Raw genomic sequence first — 22,694 nt, 5'->3', positions numbered from 1 at the left:
AACACACGAATCTCAAAATAAATATTTATATACACACATCTCAAAACAAATGAAAGGTTAGATTTGAAATAGCAGGTGCCTGCAATTCCTGCGGATCACAGCAGATTTATTTCCAAAATGACCACTAGTCCACTCCACTATGGTTAGTCACGTGGTCTGCTAGAGAGAAGAGAGAGACAGACAGAGAGAGGTATGCCATGCCAGATGCCACCATCACCTAGTTGCTACTTTGCTAGTCTCATCTGTTTTGTCCGTTTTGTATCAATTTCCCAATAGAGGACTGTAGGAGCTCCATAACACAGCATCCTCTATAATTCTCTGTGTTGCTATTTAACTAGAATTGTCTAATACATGGGTTTTTTTTTTTTATTATTCCATGAAAGGAATCAAATTACAATAATTTGGTTCCTTTAAACATTTTTAAAGAATTGCATGTCTTCATGTTTGATTACAAAATTTTTAAAATTTAAAGGATCCGAAGCATTATGTCGGTTCCTTTATAAATGATGTTAAAGGAATTGAAGAAATATTTAAATTTTCTGTGATCAAATTTGAAAACCTACATCAATGCATAAAAGACTAAATCATTAATTTGATTTTCTGAAGTTACCTAAAGGATTCTCACTAAAAAAAAAAAAAGTTATCATATGTGGTCACCATATGAGAGAGACATGTTGGAGAGCTGCAAAGGAAATCTATGGAATTTTTTTCATAAACCAGAATTAAAAAAATTAATGTTACGGAACCAATATGATTAATTTTTTTTTTCAAAAACCATTTAGACCCTGGGATTCCCACGGTCTCAAAATTTATTATTTAAAAAAAAAAAAAATTTCCAGACCGTGGGGTTCCCACGATCTCAAAATTTATTATTTTTAAAAAAAAAAAATTTCCAGATCGTGGGGTTCCCACGGTCTCAATTTTTTTTTTTTGTATAAAACAGAATTTAAAAAAAAAAAAATTTTGTATTAAAATATTAGAAATGTTAAATATATTTCTTTGAAAATAGATGAAATACAATATAATTTGATTTATTAGAAAGACTGCAATAAATAACCCAGATCAATATTTTTCAGGTCGCGTTTTTCACGGCTGTAAGAAAAATTAATATATTTCTTTATGTGTTATTAGAAAAAAATAAAAATGCTTAGATTCTAAGTTATTGATCCCGGTTCCAAAGTCATTTCTAAGTAATTCAGAAAATATTGTGATCCTTCTAGTACATTTAATTTATGAAAAGTTGTATCTAGTTTTGAAAAAAAAACAAAAACTTTTAAGTTATTTAATGATTGTTATTAAAAAAGAATTCTCAAAATAGATATAACTTTTTATAAATTAAATGTCCTAGAAGAATCACAATATTTTCTGGATTATCTAGAAGTGACTTTTGAACCGGGATCAATAACTCAGAATCTAAGCATTTTTATTTTTTTTCTAATAACACATAAAAAAATATATTAATTTTTCTTACAGCCGCGAAAAACCCAACCTGAAAAATATTGATCTGGGTTATTTGTTACAGTCTTTCTAATAAATCAAATTATATTATATTTCATCTATTTACAAAGAAATACATTCAATATTTCTAATATTTTAATACAAAAAATAAAAAAATTTAAATTTTTTTGTTTTATAAAAAAAAAATGGTAAGACCGTATGGTCCCTACGGTCTGGAGAAATGCAATTTTGGAGACCGTAGGAACCATATGGTCCTTATGATTTTTCAAAAAAAAAAAATCATCATATTGGTTTTCTAATTTTTGATTTATGAATTATGGTTTATGAAAAAAATTGGTGACACAGCCCAATACGATGAAATAGGGGAAACTCTTTGGGACTAGTTTAGTATTAACCATCCATGCCAAAATTTGAAAGAAGAAAGCAAAAGAATAGAAATGGCTGGTTTGTGTCAAGTAAATATCAGTAAACTGGTACAGCCTTTTGTTGAGAACCATCCTATTTTTAGCATGCTGATAATTATGTACTGTCCAATTAAATATATATTAGTTAAATTCCAACACGGCAACACCATATAACATAGCGCTTATGATTATTTTAAGAGTCACGCTGACCTCTTTTGTTGATACAGGAACCAGGTGTTAATCAACTAAATTAATCAAATTTTATTTACTGTGTTACTAATTTGTCGGTTACTATCAGTACAAATGTCTCTCTTTCTTCAAATGTCACTGTTACACATGTCGATGTGCTCAGAATTTGGAAACATGGAAGTAGACAAATGATAAGAGATAGACAATTAAATAATAAACAAAATTGATCAAGACTAAGATAAGCTCACCTCACCACCTAGAGCTAGAGGGCAGAGGGTAGCTGATTGAATGAACTGCCCGATCGCTGATTCAGCGACACGCCTCTTTGTATGTGGAATCTTTCTCAGTACTTGTTCTTAGCTTAGAATAGTAACTATTTTTGAGTTCAGAAGCTAACTTAACATTTCAGAAATAGCAAAATAGCAGCTAACTTACTTTATTTATTTACTGAGTTTAAAGTCTCGGTTTACTGTTTGATAAACTATTTTATTATTTTATTTTTACTTCAGATAAGCAAAATACATAATAAGAATTCAATGTAATATGAAATATGTGAATTATTTATTATAGCTTAAAAAAATGAGAGAATTATAATAAACCTAAACAATTTCATCAAAATAAATCCTAACCCTAAAATTTTAAATCCGGAATTTTATTTTCTGCGGTAAATAAAAATGACTAATACAGACTTGTACATATTTTGATCCGTTACAATCCTGTGTGTACTCAGTCCGAGTTAGAGAAGATCCTGAACTGGAAAATCACTGAAAAAATCAGAAAAGTGGGGTGAGGACTGAGTAGTGTATTTATACTCGGGCGGGTACGGGTACCCCGGATATACCCGGGACGGGTACGGGTACGTCTCGGGTACGGGTATACTCGGGTACAAGGGTATACGGGTACGGGTATGGCGGGTATAATTTTCAAAAACCATACCCTACCCGTCCTATACCCTTACCCGTGTACCCTTGACGGGTAAGGCGGGTACGGGTAGGACGGGTACGGGTATTTTTTTTTTTTTTTGGTTTTTTTGTTGGTTTTTTTTTTTGCTGTTTTTTTTTTTTGCTTCACATATTTTCAAAAATAAATATAACCCATTTTTTAAACCTATGAAAAATAAATCCGAATTTCAAAAATAAATCCGAATTTTAAAAATAAAATCTAGCATCAGTCCGACTGAGTAGAATATAACAGCATATCCTAATTAATTTCATAGTACTACATTTGTTGTTTTTATTACTTCACAGCTTCCACAACTTACAACACTGGGGTTTGTCTCCTCTCCAGTTATTCCAAGGCACCTTGTTCAGTCCGTTGTTCCAAAACTGTTTTTCTGAATTTTGAAATTTTATGGAGACCAATAGGACTAGATTAATTTTGTTCCTTTCTAGAATTGTTTGTTGTCTTTTCTGGAATTTTAATATGTAATTTAAATTAAATTTAGAGTTAAAATTAGAATATTTTTTTTTAATTTAGATTGATAATTAAAATTATAAGTTAGAGTATTGAAAATTAGAAGTTAGAGCATTATAAATTACAAGTTAGAACATTTTATTTTTATCTAGTATCCAATTAGCTAATGAGTTTGAATCCAATTAACTATTTAAATCTAATTCACAATTTTTTGTTTTCTGACAAAAATTCCGAATTCTTCTTATAGCAAAAATCTGGACGAATTTTTTTCTTGATCCAATAAATTTTCTACAATTGGAGAAAAACATGATTTGTATTGCATTTGTTATCACTCGAAATAAAAAATATCTGGTGTTAAGAATAAGAGCACAAAAATCCTTATTTTAAATAATATACACCACTATATAAATGGGCTCTACCAAGGACAAAAAAGTCTCTAATAATGATATTTTTCATTGTTAGTGGTCAACATGATAGAACAATGGGAGGCACAACTTTGTTTCATTAAGTTTGGTACATTATTTAGTATGAGTAGGGCCACTTGGAATTTAAAAATTTATAGAAATCTATCGATCAGAATCAACTTTAGTTTATTTGTTTCCTTTGAAACTCATATTTGTAATTAGATCTAAATTTAAGATCAAAATTATGATAGGTAAGTAGGATTAGAAGTTAGAGCATTATTTCTTTTTTACCAGTAAAAAATTAGCTAATATATTTGAACCGATTAATTATTTAAAATCGATTCGTTATTTTTTCACTCTCCTAACAAATATTTTAAATCCACAGAAAAAAAGAAGAAGCAAACCATAACATAACTTCTCTACGAGTTAGAGAGTATACTGGAAACATCCTGCACTACTTGGACAACGTTCTCGGGCCGTAAAAGAGGACTTGGAGGGATTTGAATTCCAAAAGAAATAAAACACAGGATTTTGGATTGAGGGGCAACACGTGGGGAAGTATGTTTCATCCTGACTTCTTATGTAGTATAGTTTGAGTGAGTCTATGGTACTATGCATATCACGGGTTGTTATCGTGCTACGTCTTTATATTTGAGTTTTCAAATTCTAATGGTCGATCCGAACCGTTCTTCTTGTTCTCCATATTAATATGTGTTTGGAGACCAAATTTCACATTTTTTGAAAATTTTTTACTATTTTTTTAGATATTTAGAAAATCACTTGATCTGAAAATTCTGGACCATCCAAAAACAGTGATTTTCAATAAATCTACAAAAATAGTAAAAAAATTTCAAAAAATATAAAATTTGAAATTTTCAATATGGAGAACAAGATGAACGGTTCGGATCGACCGTTAGGATTTGAAAACTCGAATATAGAGCCGTAACACGGTGCCAAATCGTAATATGCATAGTACCATAGACTCACTCGTATAGTTTTGATTTTGGACTTCTTCCTTGTATTTTCTCGTGGCAGATTCCAAAGAGGCAGATAACAGAATGATTGTAACAATGTAGGTAAACCGTGTGGCTGGTCATTTATCGTGGCAGCATTATGCTCTGCAGATTTGAGTCAGGATTTAGATGCTCAGTTTTTTTGTCTTTGCTCTGCCTTTTATTTTAAATTTTATTGAAAATAATAATAGTTAGGCATTGTATGTGTAATTTTATATTCATACAAATAAAAAATTTATGAGAGATGATTCTAAATTATTAAATTCTATCAAATCAAAGTCTAAATGCACATTTTTTTTTTATGTGTTATAAAGAAGACAATGTAAATCACATCTAATGATTTTATTTTATTACTTGAAATTTAAATTTATCTAATTGTCAGATATTTAAATCAAGAGGTATGAAAAAATTGAGACATTCGGTCAAGTTTATTTTATTTATGGATTCTAAAAACTACAGTTAAATTCAATTTGACGTGCAAATACTGGTAATACCAAATTATCAGCACAACAACTTAAAATAAAATATTGTTTTATGAAAAGGATCCGTATCAATAATTGGAGAGCCATTGGCCTCCCACGTCAACGGTCAGGAATAAAGAAAACAAAATGGGAGGCACGAGAGAGGATGAAAGGGAATAAACAATATCATTAGATTTAATTGAACGGTTCTAATCGATGATTAAGACTTTCAAACTGAAGATTTGAGTCTATACCGTGAACCAATATACGCTATGTATAGTACCATAGCCTCACTCTAAATTTATTTTTAACTTGCTCCAATTTTTTTTACTATTTTATAGTTAGGTAAAAAAATCATAAGATTATAAACCTTCCAAAATTATACTCATCTAAAAAAAATACTAAAACATTTCAACAAAATATAAAATTTGTTTTCAAAACACATTTTAGTATATAAATCATGTTGAGTAGTTTGAATTGACTTTTAAATTTATAAACATAAATAAAGACGTAGAATATAATTAGAGCTGCAAAACAATTGTAGCATTTTAAGTTTTTAACCCTTCTCATAAAACAATTAATAGCAAATTTCTTTTTCTTTAAAGCTGGAGTACATGCATGCAAGTCAGGGAAGAGGCTGCTTCGGATTAATTTCAGAAATATAATAATTCTTAAGTTTGTAATGAGTCCGGTTAGTATAACATCGGTGTCATATGACACCAACTACAAAATTGATTGAATAAACTTCAAACAACTAATTCAAACCGTTCAAACCGATTTACTTTACGAGTGATGCGTTTACATGCAAATTTTTATATTTTCTAGTTATTTTAGTTTCAAATCAAGCGGTCAAAAATGTTAAAAATGCATGCATTAAAATTAACTTAAAAACTCACATATTTGACCGCTTGACTAGATACTAAATATATTCGAAAAATTATAAATTTTGCATGTAACGCACAACTAATGAAATAGATGGGTTTGAACGGTTTGGATTCATCATTTGAAGTCGATTCAATAGGTTTTGAAGTTGTGTTATATAGGCTGAAATGACACTGATGTCATACTAGCCAAACTCGTTTGTAATTATTGATTAATGAATATAATCTGTCAATTAAAATGTGTTTAGGATTTCTATGACAATTGAATAGGTTCTAGATTGGGTCTTTCCTTGTACGACTTCGTACATCCACCATTGATCTCAGACGGTCATAAGCGTCAAAATTAGAACATGTACATACTTAATATAAAAATAGAGATATATAGAGAAATAATTAATTTGACACGCTAAACACATTTTAATAACAATAATTTTATGTTTTTATTTATCTTCTTCGTACATTCACCACTGATTTCTTAACTATTGACAGATCATGACATTTACATATGCTTAACTAGGGTGTTTTTAAGTTCACTAAGCCCCTTGATGAATTCAAGTCTAAAACTCGTCAAATTGGCTATAAATAAAGAATCCAAACCGTTAAAATTTGCCTACTTTACGAGTGATGCGTCTTCACGTAAAAAAATAATAATTTTGAAAATAATTTTGCATAGAGTCAAGTGGTAAAAAAACGTTAAAAAAATGAATGCATTAAAATTAATTTATTAACCTTCTAATTTTGGCCGCTTGACTTTATAGTAAATTAATTCGAATGTTTAAAATTTTCACATGTAGACGTATCACTCGTAAGGTAGGTGAACTTAAGAACACTGTAGCTCTACTCTAAGAATGGAGATATATAGAACAAACCTAGCGTGTGTTGAGTTCACCAAGAGGGTTTGGTGAGTATATTACTCCAGAAATCAATTGGATTGGCCTCAAATGATGAATCCAAACCGTTGAAACCAATCTCCTTCATGAGTGATACATGCAGTACATGCAAAATTTTCAAATTTATTTAGTACAAAGTCAAGCAATAAAAAATGATAAAAAATGAATGCATAAAATAACTTATAAAAAGTTCATTTTTTTACCATTTGACTTTATACTAAATGAATTAGGAACTTTCAAAATTTTGTATGTACATGTCTCACTTATAAAGTAGATTGGTTTCAACTGTTTGGATTCGTTGTTTGAAGCCATGCAATTCAATAAATATACACGCTATATATATAGAACTAGGGTGTTCCTAAGTTCACCAAGCTTCTTTGTGAACTCAACTCTAAAATCTATCAAATTGTATGTGTAATTTTATATTCATACAAATAAAAAATTTATGAGAGTTGATTCTAAATTATTAAATTCTATCAAATCAAAGTCTAAATGCACATTTTTTTTTTATGTGTTATAAAGAAGACAATGTAAATCACATCTAATGATTTTATTTTATTACTTGAAATTTAAATTTATCTAATTGTCAGATATTTAAATCAAGAGGTATGAAAAAATTGAGACAGTCGGTCAAGTTTATTTTATTTATGGATTCTAAAAACTACAGTCAAATTCAACTTGACATGCAAATACTGGTAATACCAAATTATCAGCACAACAACTTAAAATAAAATATTGTTTTATGAAAATATTAAAATAGATGCAAATAACTCACGCAAATAATACGGTACAAAGGATCCGTATCAATAATTTGAGAGCCATTGGCCTCCCACGTCAACGGTCAGGAATAAAGAAAACAAAATGGGAGGGACGAGAGAGGATGAAAGGGAATAAACAATATCATTAGATTTAATTGAACGGTTCTAATTGATGATTAAGACTTTCAAACCGAATATTTAGCCGAATATTCGTATTCGGTTGAAATCCGAATAGAAAATGAGTATTTGGTCCAATATTCGGCCGCATATTTTTTTCCACATATTATCTAGTTGGCCGAATTTTTCCGAATAGAGAGTAAGAATCCAAATAAGAACTGAATAAGAACCGAATAAGTTATAATTAAATTTATGTTTTATTTATACTTATTTGTAGTTTTGTAATTTAAACTGTAAGTTGTTAACTTGTTCTAACTTATGTTATGTTTTATTTATGTTTATTTGTAATGTTTATTTATATTTATTAGAGTTAATGCCTATGATTTTTCATTTGAAAATTCGAATATAAAAATCCGAATATACCGTATATGCGGTATTCGGTGGCTTTCCGAATACCGAATAAAAACCGATTATTAAAACACTGATAGTGCCATAGCCTCACTCTAAATTTATTTTTAACTTGCTCCAATTTTTTTTACTATTTTATAGATAGGTAAAAAAAATTATAAGATTCTAAACCTTCCAAAATTATACTCATCTAAAAAAAATACTAAAACATTTTCAACAAAATATAAAAATTGTTTTCAATACCCATTTTAGTATATAAATCATGTTGAGTGGTTTGAATTGACTTTTAAATTTATAAACATAAATAAAGACGTAAAATATAATTGGAGCTGCAAAACAATTGTAGCATTTTAACCCTTTTCATAAAACAATTAATAGCAAATTTCTTCTTCTTTAAAGCTGGAGTACATGCATGCAAGTCAGGGATGAGGCTGCTTCGGATTAATTTCAGAAATATAATAATTCTTAAGTTTGTAATGAGTTCGGCTAGTATAACATCGGTATCATATAACATCAATTACAAAATTGATTGCATAAACTTCAAACAACTAATTCAAACTGTTCAAACCCATTTACTTTATGAGTGACGCATTTACATGCAAATTTTTCATATTTCCTAGTTATTTTAGTATCAAATCAAGCGGTCAAAAATGTTAAAAATGAATGCATTAAAATTAACTTAAAAACTCACATATTTGACCGCTTGACTAGATACTAAATAAATTCAAAAAATTATAAATTTTGCACGTAACACACAGCTAATGAAATAGATGGGTTTAAACTGTTTGGATTCATCGTTTGAAGTCGATTCGATAGATTTTGAAGTTGGTGTTATATAAGCTAAAATGACACTGATGTCATATTAGCCAAACTCATTTGTAATTATTGATTAATGAATATAATCTGTCAATTAAAATGTGTTTAGAATTTATATGACAATTCAATAGGTTCTAGATTGGGTCTATCCTTGTACGACTTCGTACATCCACCAGACGGTCATTAGCGTCAAAATTAGAACATGTACATACCTAATATAATATAAGAATAGAGATATATAGAGAAATAATTAATTTGACACGCTAAAAACATTTTAATAACAATAATTTTATATTTTTATTTATCTGCTTCGTAGATTCACCATTGATTTCTTAACTATTGACAAATCATGACATATACATATGCTTAATTAGGGTGTTCTTAAGTTCACTAAGCCCCTTGATAAATTCAAGTCTAAAATCCGTTAAATTGGCTATAAATGAAGGATTCAAACTATTGAAACTTGTCTACTTTACGAGTGATGCGTCTTCATGTAAAAAAAAAATAATTTTGCATAGAGTCAAGTGGTAAAAAAAACGTTCAAAAATGAATACATTAAAATTAATTTATTAACCTTCTAATTTTGACCGCTTGACTTTATACTAAATTAATTCAGATGTTTAAAATTTTCACATGTAGACATATCACTCGTAAGGCAGACGAGTTTCAACTGTTCGAATTTGTCATTTGAAACCGATTTGATGGATTTTAGACTTGAGTTCACCAAGGAGCTTGGTGAACTTAAGAAAACTGCAGCTCTACTCTAAGAATGGAGATATATAGAACAAAGCTAGCGTGTGTTAAGCTCACCAAGAGGGTTTGGTGAGTATATTACTCCAAAAATCAATTGGATTGGCCTCAAATGATGAATCCAAACCGTTGAAACCAATCTACTTCACGAGTGATACATGCAGTACATGCAAAATTTTCAAATTTTCAAATTTATTTAGTACAAAGTCAAGCAGTAAAAAAATGAATGCATAAAATGACTTATAAAAAGTCCATTTTTTTACCATTTGACTTTATACTAAATGAATTATGAATTTTCAAAATTTTGTATGTACATGTCTTACTTATAAAGTAGATTAGTTTCAAAACTTTGGATTCATTGTTTGAAACCATGCAATTCAATAAATATACACGCTATATATATAGAACTAGGGTGTTCCTAAGTTCACCAAGCTTCTTTGTGAACTCAACTTTAAAATCTATCGAATTGGTTTCAAATGACAAATCTAAACCGTTGAAATTCTTCTGCCTTATGAGTGATGCGTCTACATGTGAAAATTTTAAAGTTTCGAATTAAATTAGTATAAAGTAAAATGGACAAAATTAGAAGGTTTATAAATTAGAGTAGAACTAGGGTGTTCTTAAGTTCACCAAGCTCCTTGGTGAACTCAAGTTTAAAACTCGTCAAATTGTATTCAAATGATGAATCCGAACCGTTGAAATCCGCCTAACTTATGAGTGATGCATCTACATGTAAAAAAAAAAAAATTTGCATAGAGTCAAAAGGTCAAAAAAACATTTAAAAAATAAATGCATTAAAATTAATTTATTAACCTTCTAATTTTGACCACTTGACTTTATACTAAATTAATTCGAATATTTAAAATTTTTATATGTAGACACATCACTCGTAAGATAGACATGTTTCAACGGTTCAGATTCATCATTTGAAGCCGATTTGACGGATTTTAGATTTGAATTTACCAAGGAGCTTGGTGAACTTAAGAACACCCTAGTTCTACTCTATAAATTAATTTTTATGCATTCATTTTTTGAACGTTTTTTGATCACTTGACTTTATAAAAAATAATTTTAAATTTTAAATTTTTGTATGTAGATGTATCACTTGTAAGATAACATAAATTTTTTTTTTTGAGAATTTGACCGACACTGTCAAGACTAAGGTAAAATAATTTCAACAATTTGAATTCATTATTTAAAACCAATCCGATAGGTTTTAGAGTTGAGTTTACAAAAGAGCTGAGTGAAACTCTCTCTCTCTCTATGTCCTGATCTGTTAGTTAAGAAATCAATGGTGAACTCTCTAATTTGTCAATAGAGACATAAATCTCTCCCCTTATTACGTGTTTTCCGCAATACTTAATATAAGAATAGATCAAAGCAAAAAAATAAAAATAAATAATATAAGAATAGAGACATAAATCTCTCCCCTTGACACGTGTTTTCTACATCTTCCTCTCTCCGCATAAACCCCTGGATTCTCCACCTTTCTCAGCAATCTCCTCCTCCGCCTCTCGGTTCACGTTTCTTCGTTTTTCTTCTTCACGCGTATCTCCGCATTTCTTACCGCCAGTTTCCCCCGCTTCTCTCCTATCCTCTAGCCGTCCCCTTCCTCCGCCTCCTCTCTTTCTTTGCTTTCCTTTCTCTTCTATCCTCAAACCGTATCCTTCCTCTACCTTCCTCGGAGTATCAGTATCAGGTAAGTACAGTTTGAAATTAATAGATTTGTAGGTTTGCTTGTTGATTTGCTTTATTGAATCCCGATCGATGTTTCATGGCAGGAGGATGTCGGAACCAGCAAAGCACTGTGAATAGAGAAAAGATAGAAACCAACAATCAGTGCTCCCATGCCGATGCCAATCGGGGTAAGTATCGTCAAATCTTATTATTTTAACTGACTGATATGTTTCTTTGTGATGCATTGATGTTTTCCGAAATGTTTTGTTCTGATGAATCCGTCAAATGCGCCCATATTTCTTGGAATGTCGAATTGATTGTGATAAGTTAAATGTATCTATTAAGATGTTGAATTGATTGAACTAAGATGTTCTGATGAGTGAAATGCATCAATTGGGATGTTGGGTTGATCTGTTCTGATGAGTGAAAAGCATCAATTTTAATGTTCAAATGTTGGATTGGTCCTTTCATCCTTGTAAAGTTTGTCTCCCTTGCCGAAAAAGTCTGTGGTTACAGTCGTGGTTATTTGAAGATTTGGGGTAAAATGTCTTCTTGAAATGACAGGTTGAAATGTTGGGTTTTTGCAGTGTGAGATTGTGCTTCAGTATAGAGAGGGTGTTGGTATAGTTTCCTAATAAAAAGTTTAGTTTCTATCTTATTATTTTTCTTTTGGCTGGAATGAAATTCAAGGATTTCAAATCATAAGAGTATGATAATTCAGGGTTGCGGCTGGATTAAAAACAACGTATCATGATACTTTATGTTTGGAGTTCAGGTAGTATAATGTATGACATGCCTCTGATTTCAAGAATGTGGACTGCAAATTTTACCAGACTCAATTCCAATTTCGCATATTGTGAAATAAAATTGCTCCTTCACCTTGACGCATATTATATTTAATAACCCTTACAATTTTCAATGAAAAAAACTAATACTAATACAATATAATAATTAGTCCATACTATTAATGGTCAGGTGCATTTTATACCATATTATGATTTCCTCCTCCTATTTGTTTTAATTTTCTTTCAATTTTCTAATTTGCAGTTGGAGTTGTTATATTGGGTTTCGCAGTGTTATTTCTAGATTGCACGTGCTGCTACTGCTTCATCAGTGCACTGTTTCAGGTTCGTGTGTTATATTTTTTCTTAGCTGTCTTCATTCTTTCTTCATATGCTAACTATATAAATGGAGATAGTGTTAATGATTTGTTAGGGATTATTTTTTTGAATGTATAGTAGTCAAATTTTCAGTTTTAATTTTGTAATAGTTCATAAGTGATAAAAATTGAACCTAATTGATGCCATCTTCGCAGCTCAGACAATTTTTTCCCCAATGTACGGTTTCTAAAATCTATTATTGCATACTTTACCAGACTCAATTCTGATTTCTCATATTGCGACAAAAAATGCTCCTTGACCTTGAAGCATATTATATTCAATAACCCTTATAATTTTCAATTAACAACTAATACTAATACAATATAATAATCACTCCAGAGTATTAATGGTTAGGTGCATTTTTTACCATATTATTTCCTTCTATTTGTTTTCATTTTCTTTCAATTTTCTAATTTGCAGTTGGAGTTGTTACATTGGGTTTTACAGTGTCATTTCTAGATTGCACTTTCTGCTACTGCTTCATCTGTTGTGCACTATTTCAGTTTCGTGTGTTATATTTTTTCTTGGGTGTCTTCAGTTTTTCTTTATACGCTGACTATAAATGAAGATAGTGTTAATGATTTATTAGGAATTAATTGCTTAAATGTATAGTAGTCAAATTTTGTAGTTTTATTTTTGTAATAGTTCATAAGTGATAAAAAATGAATCTAATTGATGTCATCTTCGCAACTAAGACAACTTTTTTTTTCCCCTAATGTACGGTTTCTTAAACCTATTATTGGTAGTTATTTTTCTAAAATCAACTGATGAGATTCGGAACTGTAGGTTATTTAGAATGGAATTGAAACAATTGATATAGGAAAAGCTTTATTGTTATCCTTGTCTGATAGTAATACCAATGGATTCCTGGCACGCACGGTGCAGGCGTGCAGCACCTAATTCTTATTAGGGAGTTTTTTCCGAATGGAGCACGACTTTTAAAGCAATATTAATTGACCGATTTATAGTGCACCGCATCCAGTGCAACACCAAAGCTCGGCGACGGATCCATGAATTATTTCCCTGCTGGTCGGCCTTATTTGAATATGGCAATAAATAGAAGGCGAGACTAGATACGCTTTTCTGGGACGGATGATATAAAGTCCCTCCGGCCCGTAAGAGGCCTGATGTTCCTCGGCAGGGTTTGGTAGTACGTGTTGAGGAAATATTGATCCGAGTAAATCATTTTTACCAATTTTTGGGTTTAGTTCGATGATCCGAAAGACACCAGTTAAAAAAAAAAAAAAAGCAGTGAATTGGGAGACATAAATATTTGGCGGCACACGGTGAAACTAAACCATAATTCATTATTTGATAAGAGGTGGGTTTCCAATGCCTCGTGTCTTTCATACCTCATTATATCTTATATTTTATATTTTCATTTTCAGAGTTTAAATTATTGATCCGAACCATTTAACATGATATATATTCATACTAAAATAAAGTTGGAGATGAAATTTTAAAATTTTTGGATTTTTTTACTATTTTTTAAGAAGATGAGTAGAAAATCACTGTTTTTTGAAAGGTTCAAAAATAGTGATTTTGTACATATATTAAAAAATTTTTTTTTTTTTTTCAAAAATTATAAAATTGTATCTCTAGACATATTTTAGTATAAATATTATATTGAGTGGTTCAGATTAACCGTTTGGACTTTGAAAACGAATATGTAAAATATGAGGTATAATAAGATATGAAAAAAAAATAAGGTATTGGATCCTTCCTCATTTGACAAATATAGGTGAGATGAGATAGATTATTGGTAGTTATTTTGCAACAATTAATTGGGGGTAGAAATCCAAATGCTTTAATCAGCACACCATCCACGTCTTTCATAATTATGAATTTATCCAATAATTATAATACGTAAGACTTCCATATAAAAATTGTTATATACATGTAAATGCTAGCTAACTAGCTTCATAAATAGCACGCTTAATTAATTATATACTACATGTAAGCTGTCAAAATCCAAACATTTTATTGACGAAACATAACTGAGACAACACCGATCGATCCTGTCTCAACTTTAATTTATAAAGAAGACGTGTATATATATATATAAAACATACAAAGGATACAGCAAGCTAGCTTGCAAAACACAATAAATATGTGATTACTAATTACTCAAAAACCACAAAACTTAACCAAGTAAAAACTATTTCAAGAACTTAATATAAAGGGCCTCTTCAAAGCTTCATGAAACTCCATCGCATCCACAATATAAATCCAAAGCAAACAATTCTTTGTATCTTAGTTATTCTTCCTTCTGGTCTCAACCCAAAAGAAGTATATCAACGACACCACTGAGAATGCCGAGAAGACACTAGCAGAAATAATAATCCCCATAGTTCGGCCAGTGATGCCGACTACTTCAAAAATATCTTTCGACTTTTCCTTGTTTGTTGTTTGACCATATGCCACCTGATTGATCAAAGTATATGAAGAAGTTAGTTATCTAATTAATTGAAGTATTGATTAATTGGGTTCATAAATTAACAGGACAAAAGGCAATGATTTGGAGTTTAAGTTCATCACGGCTATATATATATATCTGATTAATATACTTCATGTCTTCCATTGAAGTTAATTTTAGACAACTCTGGCATCTTCTATTAAAATAAAAAATTTCTTTGTAAAAGCTTTTGTTCTGAGAATGGTGCATCAAATAAACTGTGTTTGTTCCAACTCTTGCTTCCTAAAACGCCACTATATACAAATTTTAGAGAGTACTATATCTGTAATCTTGTTGTCAATTTTCCCTTTGTTAACCAAAATATTATAGAGCAAGCAAGATTAGCAAGTTTTGAACCTTTGTTTCAGAAGCATCGAGTACGTAAGCACGCACAAAGTAATAGGCGGAGGGAATTTCCTCCTCAACCGTGTACTCGTATGTTCCAGGACTAGCATATGGCAGCTCGACGACATCAAACTGGCATGTCTTGTCCTTCTTCAGATCGTCTTGGGTTTTGCGCCAACCGCGCTCCTTCTGGCTAATAGGTGCATAGCATAATTGCACCTTCACGGTTTTATAACTGTCTGCGGTGCTGGCCGGCAAGCTTTTGTTAAGTGCCCATGTTACCGTGAACTTATCCTTGCCAGCGTGTAGAACTGATGATCAGATCACCAAGTAAATAAATATAAGTGCGACCAATATTAATTATAGGGATATTAGACATTAAATCAAGAGGAAAATTTGAGAAAATGAACCAGCTAGCAAGTGGTGCAAAGTCTGTTTGTTTATTGAATTATTAGATGTAGTTAAACAGATGTATCCTATATTTACAATTGTTGATGACTTGGGTCTTTGTGTAAATATACGTTGATTTTAAGTTTATAATTAATTTTGAAACTAAAATAATATAGGCCATTTTAAAGATTTTGAAACAGCAAGTTTGATATAAAATAACTTGTATCCCATAATTAAGCGAGCATAGTTGTAACTATTTTTATTAGTGCAACTATTATCTTGATATAGTTGCACTAATAAAAATAGTTACAACTGCCAAGATAATAGTTACAACTACTTGTATCCCATAATTAAGCGAGCATAGTTGTAACTATTATTAGTTGTCATCTTTCATATAGGCTATAGTCAGATAGATCATCGTTTTCAAAAAAGAGAAAAGAGAAAAAAAAAAATATACTAGAACACATCTGTCTTTGAAAGAATAATTAAACAGATCTAAAGGAAATAATTAAATAATTTTTAACTAAAACAATGATTTTGTATCTATCTTAAATAATAGTAAAAAAAAATATAAAATTTGGTCTTCCGACACATTTTAATGTAAATATTATCTTGAATGATTTGGATCGTCGGTTTGAACTTTGAAATCAAAAATAAAAATGTAAAATATGATCGGGATATGAAATTAAAACAATGATGCATTTGAGCCCACCTCTATTTTAACCAGAATTTTAATTTTGTTTTTCTTTCTCAGCGCTCCAAATTAATTAAAACAATGATGCATTCGAACTTATGACCTCACACACTCCAAACTAATCTGATTATTAAAAGTGCCCCCAAGTCAAATTTCAACAATGTACCAGACCAATGAAGGTTCAACAAAGGGAAAGAGGATCCACTAGCCATAACCTAGCAATGTTTTTTTTGCCGAGTACAACATTCTTCACAAGAACACGAGAAAAGAGAAAACTAAAAGGACTGCTTATAACAATGGTTCATGAAATATTTTTTCATTTTAATTAAGCTAGCTATCGTTGTCCTTACAGAGAGAGAAAGAGAGAGAGAGAGAGATACCATCACCTTTGTTGGTTGAAGCGGTAACATTAAGGGATTCTGGAAGCTGAGAAAAAAGCACCGTCGCCGCAGAAGGGCCAACGTAGCAGACAATGAGAAAGAGAAGAGCAATGGTACTCTTAGAGGATCCCATACCAACCATGACCCTGAACTTCAATTCCCTTGAATCGATTTCTGAAAGAGAAGTAACACTTTGGTTGCTTTCCCTTTCCCTTTTTAGTATAATCCCTTTGGATGGTTGTGATATTGTGATGCCGTTAAGAGAGAGGAGACAGTTTATATAGACCGTACTGCTTGTACGAACCATTGACTTCTATAGCCCTTCGTGGAACCCACAGAAATTTTAAAAATTGAAAAATAATTTAGGGCTTGGAACGGATCGGATACGGAGCGGATAGTGTAAAATCATACCCATGTCCGATTTCTATTTTTCGGATAATCTATTTGGTTAATATGAAAGTGTTAAGACATGTAATGAAAATTTTTCTACACGAGAGACAATTAGGACTATATTATGTAGCAAAATAAAATTTAAATAAATACATAATTGTAGTTGATCGTTATTTTTACAGTAGGTGCTTGATAAAAGTGAAATTTGAAAAAAAAAAACTCTCAAGAAATACTATTAATTAGTGTTATTAGAATTAGATTGGACTGCTGATTCAACCGGAAAAAAATTGGACCTGATAATCTATTTGGTTACATTCAGGGGTGTTCAAACGGTTCGGTTTATTTGATTTTCAACCGAAACGAAAATTTTTGGTTTAAATGGATCGGTTATTCGGTTTAAATGGATTGATCCGGTTCAATTTTTGGTTTATTTTGGTTTTGTTTAATTGGTTCGGTTTAGAATTTTTCAAAACAAAAAAAATACCGAACCGACCGAACTAACCCCTATTAGTTACATTCTGTGAAAAAAATTGTTTGTGTGTTCGGTCCAATTTAACCAATCAGTTTTATTAAGAAAAAAAAACCAACTAAAACTACAAAAAAACTGGTTAATTAAAACACATTCATTCACGGTTCAAAATTTTTGTACACTTCTTTTTCCTGACGCCTCCGAACAAGTCATTCCCGATCTCTCCTACTGCTCCTAGCCTCCTACCACCACGCACGGCCTCAACTACCACTCACCTCAACCCTCTCTTACTGCTCCTACCACCCACCTGATCAACCTTCCTGGCAAAAAGATGCTAATGACCCTGCTCTAGGTATTAATGGTTGTAAAAGGACCAATCAAGAAGATTGTGGTGCCGGTTCGGTATGTTTGGATGTAATGAGAATAGCGAGAACAGCGAGAACAGTGAGAATAGTGTTGTTCCGATCCATCAAAATATACTCAGGAACAGCGAGAATAGCGCTGTTCTCGCTATTCCTACAAAAACATGAAATAGCAAATGTACTCTCTCAAATGTTCAATTTCTACAGTAGCTATTCTAAATGTTCAATCCAAACAACATTCCCAATAGCTTTAAGTTAGCGCTATTTTTAAATAGTAGTTATTCTAGCTATTCTTAACCTACTATTTTCAACAGTAGCTATTCTAGCTATTTTCTAATGCATCCAAAAAAGTGAAGAGACAAAAGAGGAGGAAGGAGAATTTGATGTGCTTTCAAAGTAAGAGCGATGGCAGATAAAATTAGCTAGAGCGAATTAGTGTTGGTAATCAAAGATCATTTTTCTTTAATTTGATTTTTCGGTCATCAATAATATACAAAAATTGAACTTTAGTTATCTGAATTGCTGGTGAAATGGGGAATAGTGACAATGATGAGAATTAAACTCTTAATTGATCTTCTTTTAGTCTAATTGACAATAAATTAATGGGTGTTAGTAAATTTCTTACATGTGTGCTAGTGCTACAATAATTTAAGCTCTTGATTATTAAATTGAGTATGGATTTGATTGATTCCACCGAGTAAATAAACTATTTGTGCAAATTAATTAGAATCATTTGTGGTACTAACACATGCATTTCCGAATATAATAAGGCAGCAGAGGAAATAGTTTATTCCAAGGAAAAAAAATGGAATGATTCTAATTTGTACAACTATTTGTGAAATGGCTCGCAAGCTGGAAATAAACCGGGACATACATCATTACCTATTTAATTAATGCTAGCCTTCCTGCTTGCGATAGCACGTTCATTTTCCATTTCAGAGGAAATAGCTTGTATTCCAAGGAAACAACTCAATGAAATTAGAATCATTTTTTCCATAAACTATTTGTGCAAATTATAGTTGGAACTGTAAATGAAACGTATGTGTTATTACCACAAATAGAAGTCGATATTAGATAGAAAAATAATATGCTTGTGGACTTGTACACACGCTATTTCTTTGGTATCTTTCACACTATCTTTTTATACCTTTCTTCCATGTCATTTACAAAGTCTCATTGTATAAGTACTACTTTGCTTTTGTTTAGACTTACACAAAAATAAATAATCAGTTAAGACTTTTAGATGATAAATTATAATTGTTTTAAAATATCATTGCTTCAACCGATTAATTCACTGATCCGATCAATAAACTGTTGATCCGTTTATGATAATATTGCTATTAATAGTTCCAAAAGGGAAATAAATCAGTTGTTATTCCAAACGATTTGCAGAAACTTGTTATTCTGATCTTAACCGTTCAAATTATTAATGTACAAATCTCAATGAAAAAACATTTTCATAAGCAAATCTCAACAAAGATTAACAATTAAAAATCAGAATAACAGTTCCTGTTATTCTTTTGGAATATATAACAGCAGATTAATTTATTTCCTTCCAAAAGGCCGCAACTTTATCATTGTGCGAATCGACAACTTTTCGTACAACCACCTTTGACCCAAAATAAGACAAACCAGTAATATAACAACTCATAGAAAAAATAATAAATCAAACGAGAAAAAAAAATAATAACAAGAATCCTGGTAGGAAGATAAGTACGGCTTGCTCAATATATCAGATTCTGACCTCAATATATCATAAAAAAAAAATATACCCGGCTTGCTCAACAGAGGCAATAATTTTAATATTTCATTATTTTAACTAAGATAAACCCACGCAAATTTTAATCAATCTATTTGCCACCTCTCCCTTATATGTCGGCTTTAATGAAATGTTAACCCGTTGCGTTAAGAATTGAAAATTTTGCTTCATTTAAAATAAACTTGAAATTTTTGCATCGATTCAAACAAGGGCGGATCCAATTGAGTGCAGTGGAGTCAATTGTCCTCCTAAATTTTGAAAATTTATAAAAGATATACATGCTCACAAAATTTTGCTCCCCTGAATATAATTTTGACCCCACCTGAATTTTAGTATTAGAAATTAGTATTGTTTTTTATATAGTACACAAATAACTATTTAAATCTGATTCTTCATTTTTTTTTTGGGTCTTTTTCCACGAGAATTCTAAATCCATAAGTTCAAACTTAAGATCAATAACTAGATCCAACTCATCATTTGTTAGGTTTGTGCAGTGTTTTAAAATGCGGTCGCATGGGCCGCATATGCGTATGCAGTCGGCAGCCGTACTCAGAATGCCCATGCGATTTTTCCATGTGGCCGCATATGCAGTCCGAATATGCGGTCATGCGGATTAAAAATGCGGCCATGCGGTCCGAATATGCAGCCATGCGGTCTGAATATGCGGCCATGCAGACTGAAATATGCGGCCATGCAGTTTTGATAATTTGATTGTATTTTAATTAAAATTTATATTAAAAAAAATCAAAAAATTATTGTTGGTTATGTTATTATGTGAAAATAAATTCAAATATATGAATATGAATATATATATATATATATATATCTATATAGAGTTAGGCTGGGGTGCTATGGATAGCATAGTGGCCTCTATGCTACGGCTCAATATTCGAGTTTTCAAAATCCAAACGGTCGATCCGAACCGTTCATCTTATTATCCATATTAATATCTGCTTGGAGACCAAATTTTATAATTTTCTGAAATTTTTTACTATTTATTAAGCCACTTTGAAAATCGCTAATCCAACGGTTTTACTGTTTTGTGCAGCCACCGTTGGATCAACAATTTTGTAAAATACTTAATAAATAGTAAAAAAATTCAGAAAAATGTAAAATTTGGTCTCCAAGCAGATATTAATATGGAGAATAAGATGAACGGTTCGGATCGACCGTTTGGATTTTGAAAACTCGAATATTGAGCCGTAGCATAGAGGCCACTATGCTATCCATAGCACCCCAGCCTAACTCTATATATATATATATATATATATATATATATATATAGAGAGAGAGAGCTGGGCTACGGTGAGTTGCGAAGTAAAGCGACTATTTTACTTCACGCTCATATTTTGTGATTTTAAAGTTCAAAACGTAGATCCGAACCGTTCATCTTGTTCTCCATATTGAAATGTGCTTGGAGACCAAATTTTACATTTTTTGGAATTTTTTTACTATTTATTAAGCAATTTTGAATGCCGCTGATCTGAGGGTTCACAAAATTTTACTGTTTTTTACTGTTCACAGCAAAACAGCAGTTTTCAAAAATGCTTAATAAATAGTAAAAAAATTCCAAAAAATGTAAAATTTGGTCTCCAAGCACATTTCAATATGGATTAAATATCTAACGGTTCGGATCGGTCGTTTGGGCTTTCAAAATAAAAATACGGCGTGAAGTAGAAACGCGTTTTACTTCGCAACTCACCGTAGCCTATCTCTATATATATATATAGAGTTAGGCTGGGGTGCTATGGATAGCATAGAGGCCTCTATGCTACGGCTCAATATTCGAGTTTTCAAAATCCAAACGGTCGATCCGAACCGTTCATCTTATTCTCCATATTAATATCTGCTTGGAGACCAAATTTTACATTTTTCTGAATTTTTTTACTATTTATTAAGTATTTTACAAAATTGTTGATCCAACGGTGGCTGCACAAAACAGTAAAACCGTTGGATTAGCGATTTTCAAAGTGGCTTAATAAATAGTAAAAAAATTCATAAAATTATAAAATTTGGTCTCCAAACAGATATTAATATGGAAAATAAGATGAACGGTTCGGATCGACCGTTTGGATTTTGAAAACTTGAATATTGAGCCGTAGCACGGGAGGCCACTATGCTATCCATAGCACCCCAGCCTAACTCTATATATATATATATATATATATATATATATATATATATACATGAATTTTTATTTTAAAATCCGCATATGCGGTATGCAGTGGCCTTCCGCATGCATGAACAAAACCGCATTTTAAAACACTGGGTTTGTGTTAACAATAAATTGATGGCAGATGAAGAGAAAGGAGACCTCCGTTTTAGAAGAAATGGAGTTGACAATAACGCACTCCATTTCCATTTTATAGAACGAGATTTTTGGAGCAAGTCTATTGGATTGTACGGTCCAAATGTCACAGTGCTTTCGCTTATTAAGCATTACAATAAACTATTTGTATTATCTCAACAAACAACACGTAAACAGATTGGTACATTAAAAAATAAGAAGTCAAACTTAATAAAATAATCTTCATAACTTTTTGGGATTGTAAAAGCCGATTCATAAACAAACAAAATAGAGGATATTTACTCTCATGAAAAGTCTAGAAATCTTCAACAATCTCAATGGATATGAATAATATGATCATACG

At 31.1% G+C, this 22,694-nt stretch overlaps 2 protein-coding genes and 1 long non-coding RNA gene across 3 annotated transcripts in view; 1 reads left to right on the top strand and 2 right to left on the bottom strand.

Annotated features, from left to right (window-relative positions):
* The window catches only part of LOC144547112 (dihydroflavonol 4-reductase-like), an 80,378-nt gene that overhangs the window by 38,101 nt on the left and 19,583 nt on the right, over positions 1–22,694 (bottom strand). The window lies entirely within an intron of this gene.
* On the top strand, positions 11,416–13,533 carry LOC144547088 (uncharacterized). The gene is made up of 3 exons (XR_013508998.1): positions 11,416–11,827; positions 12,687–12,766; positions 13,220–13,533. It is a non-coding gene; the product is annotated as an uncharacterized LOC144547088 (long non-coding RNA).
* LOC144546882 (putative high-affinity nitrate transporter-activating protein 2.2) lies at positions 14,846–17,292 on the bottom strand. Its single transcript, XM_078295467.1, has 3 exons — positions 17,064–17,292; positions 15,612–15,910; positions 14,846–15,223 (listed from the first exon to the last, which is right to left on the bottom strand). The coding sequence occupies exons 1-3, from the start codon at positions 17,203–17,205 to the stop codon at positions 15,053–15,055; spliced, it is 612 nt and encodes a 203-aa protein (XP_078151593.1). The 5' UTR covers positions 17,206–17,292; the 3' UTR covers positions 14,846–15,052.

This window comes from Carex rostrata, chromosome 30 (genome assembly GCF_964058835.1).
Source record: "Carex rostrata chromosome 30, lpCarRost1.2, whole genome shotgun sequence".
In the NCBI taxonomy this organism is placed as follows: Eukaryota; Viridiplantae; Streptophyta; class Magnoliopsida; order Poales; family Cyperaceae; genus Carex; species Carex rostrata.
The sequence above is the reverse complement of the archived record's forward strand: the minus strand, read 5'-3'. Positions and strand labels throughout refer to the sequence as shown.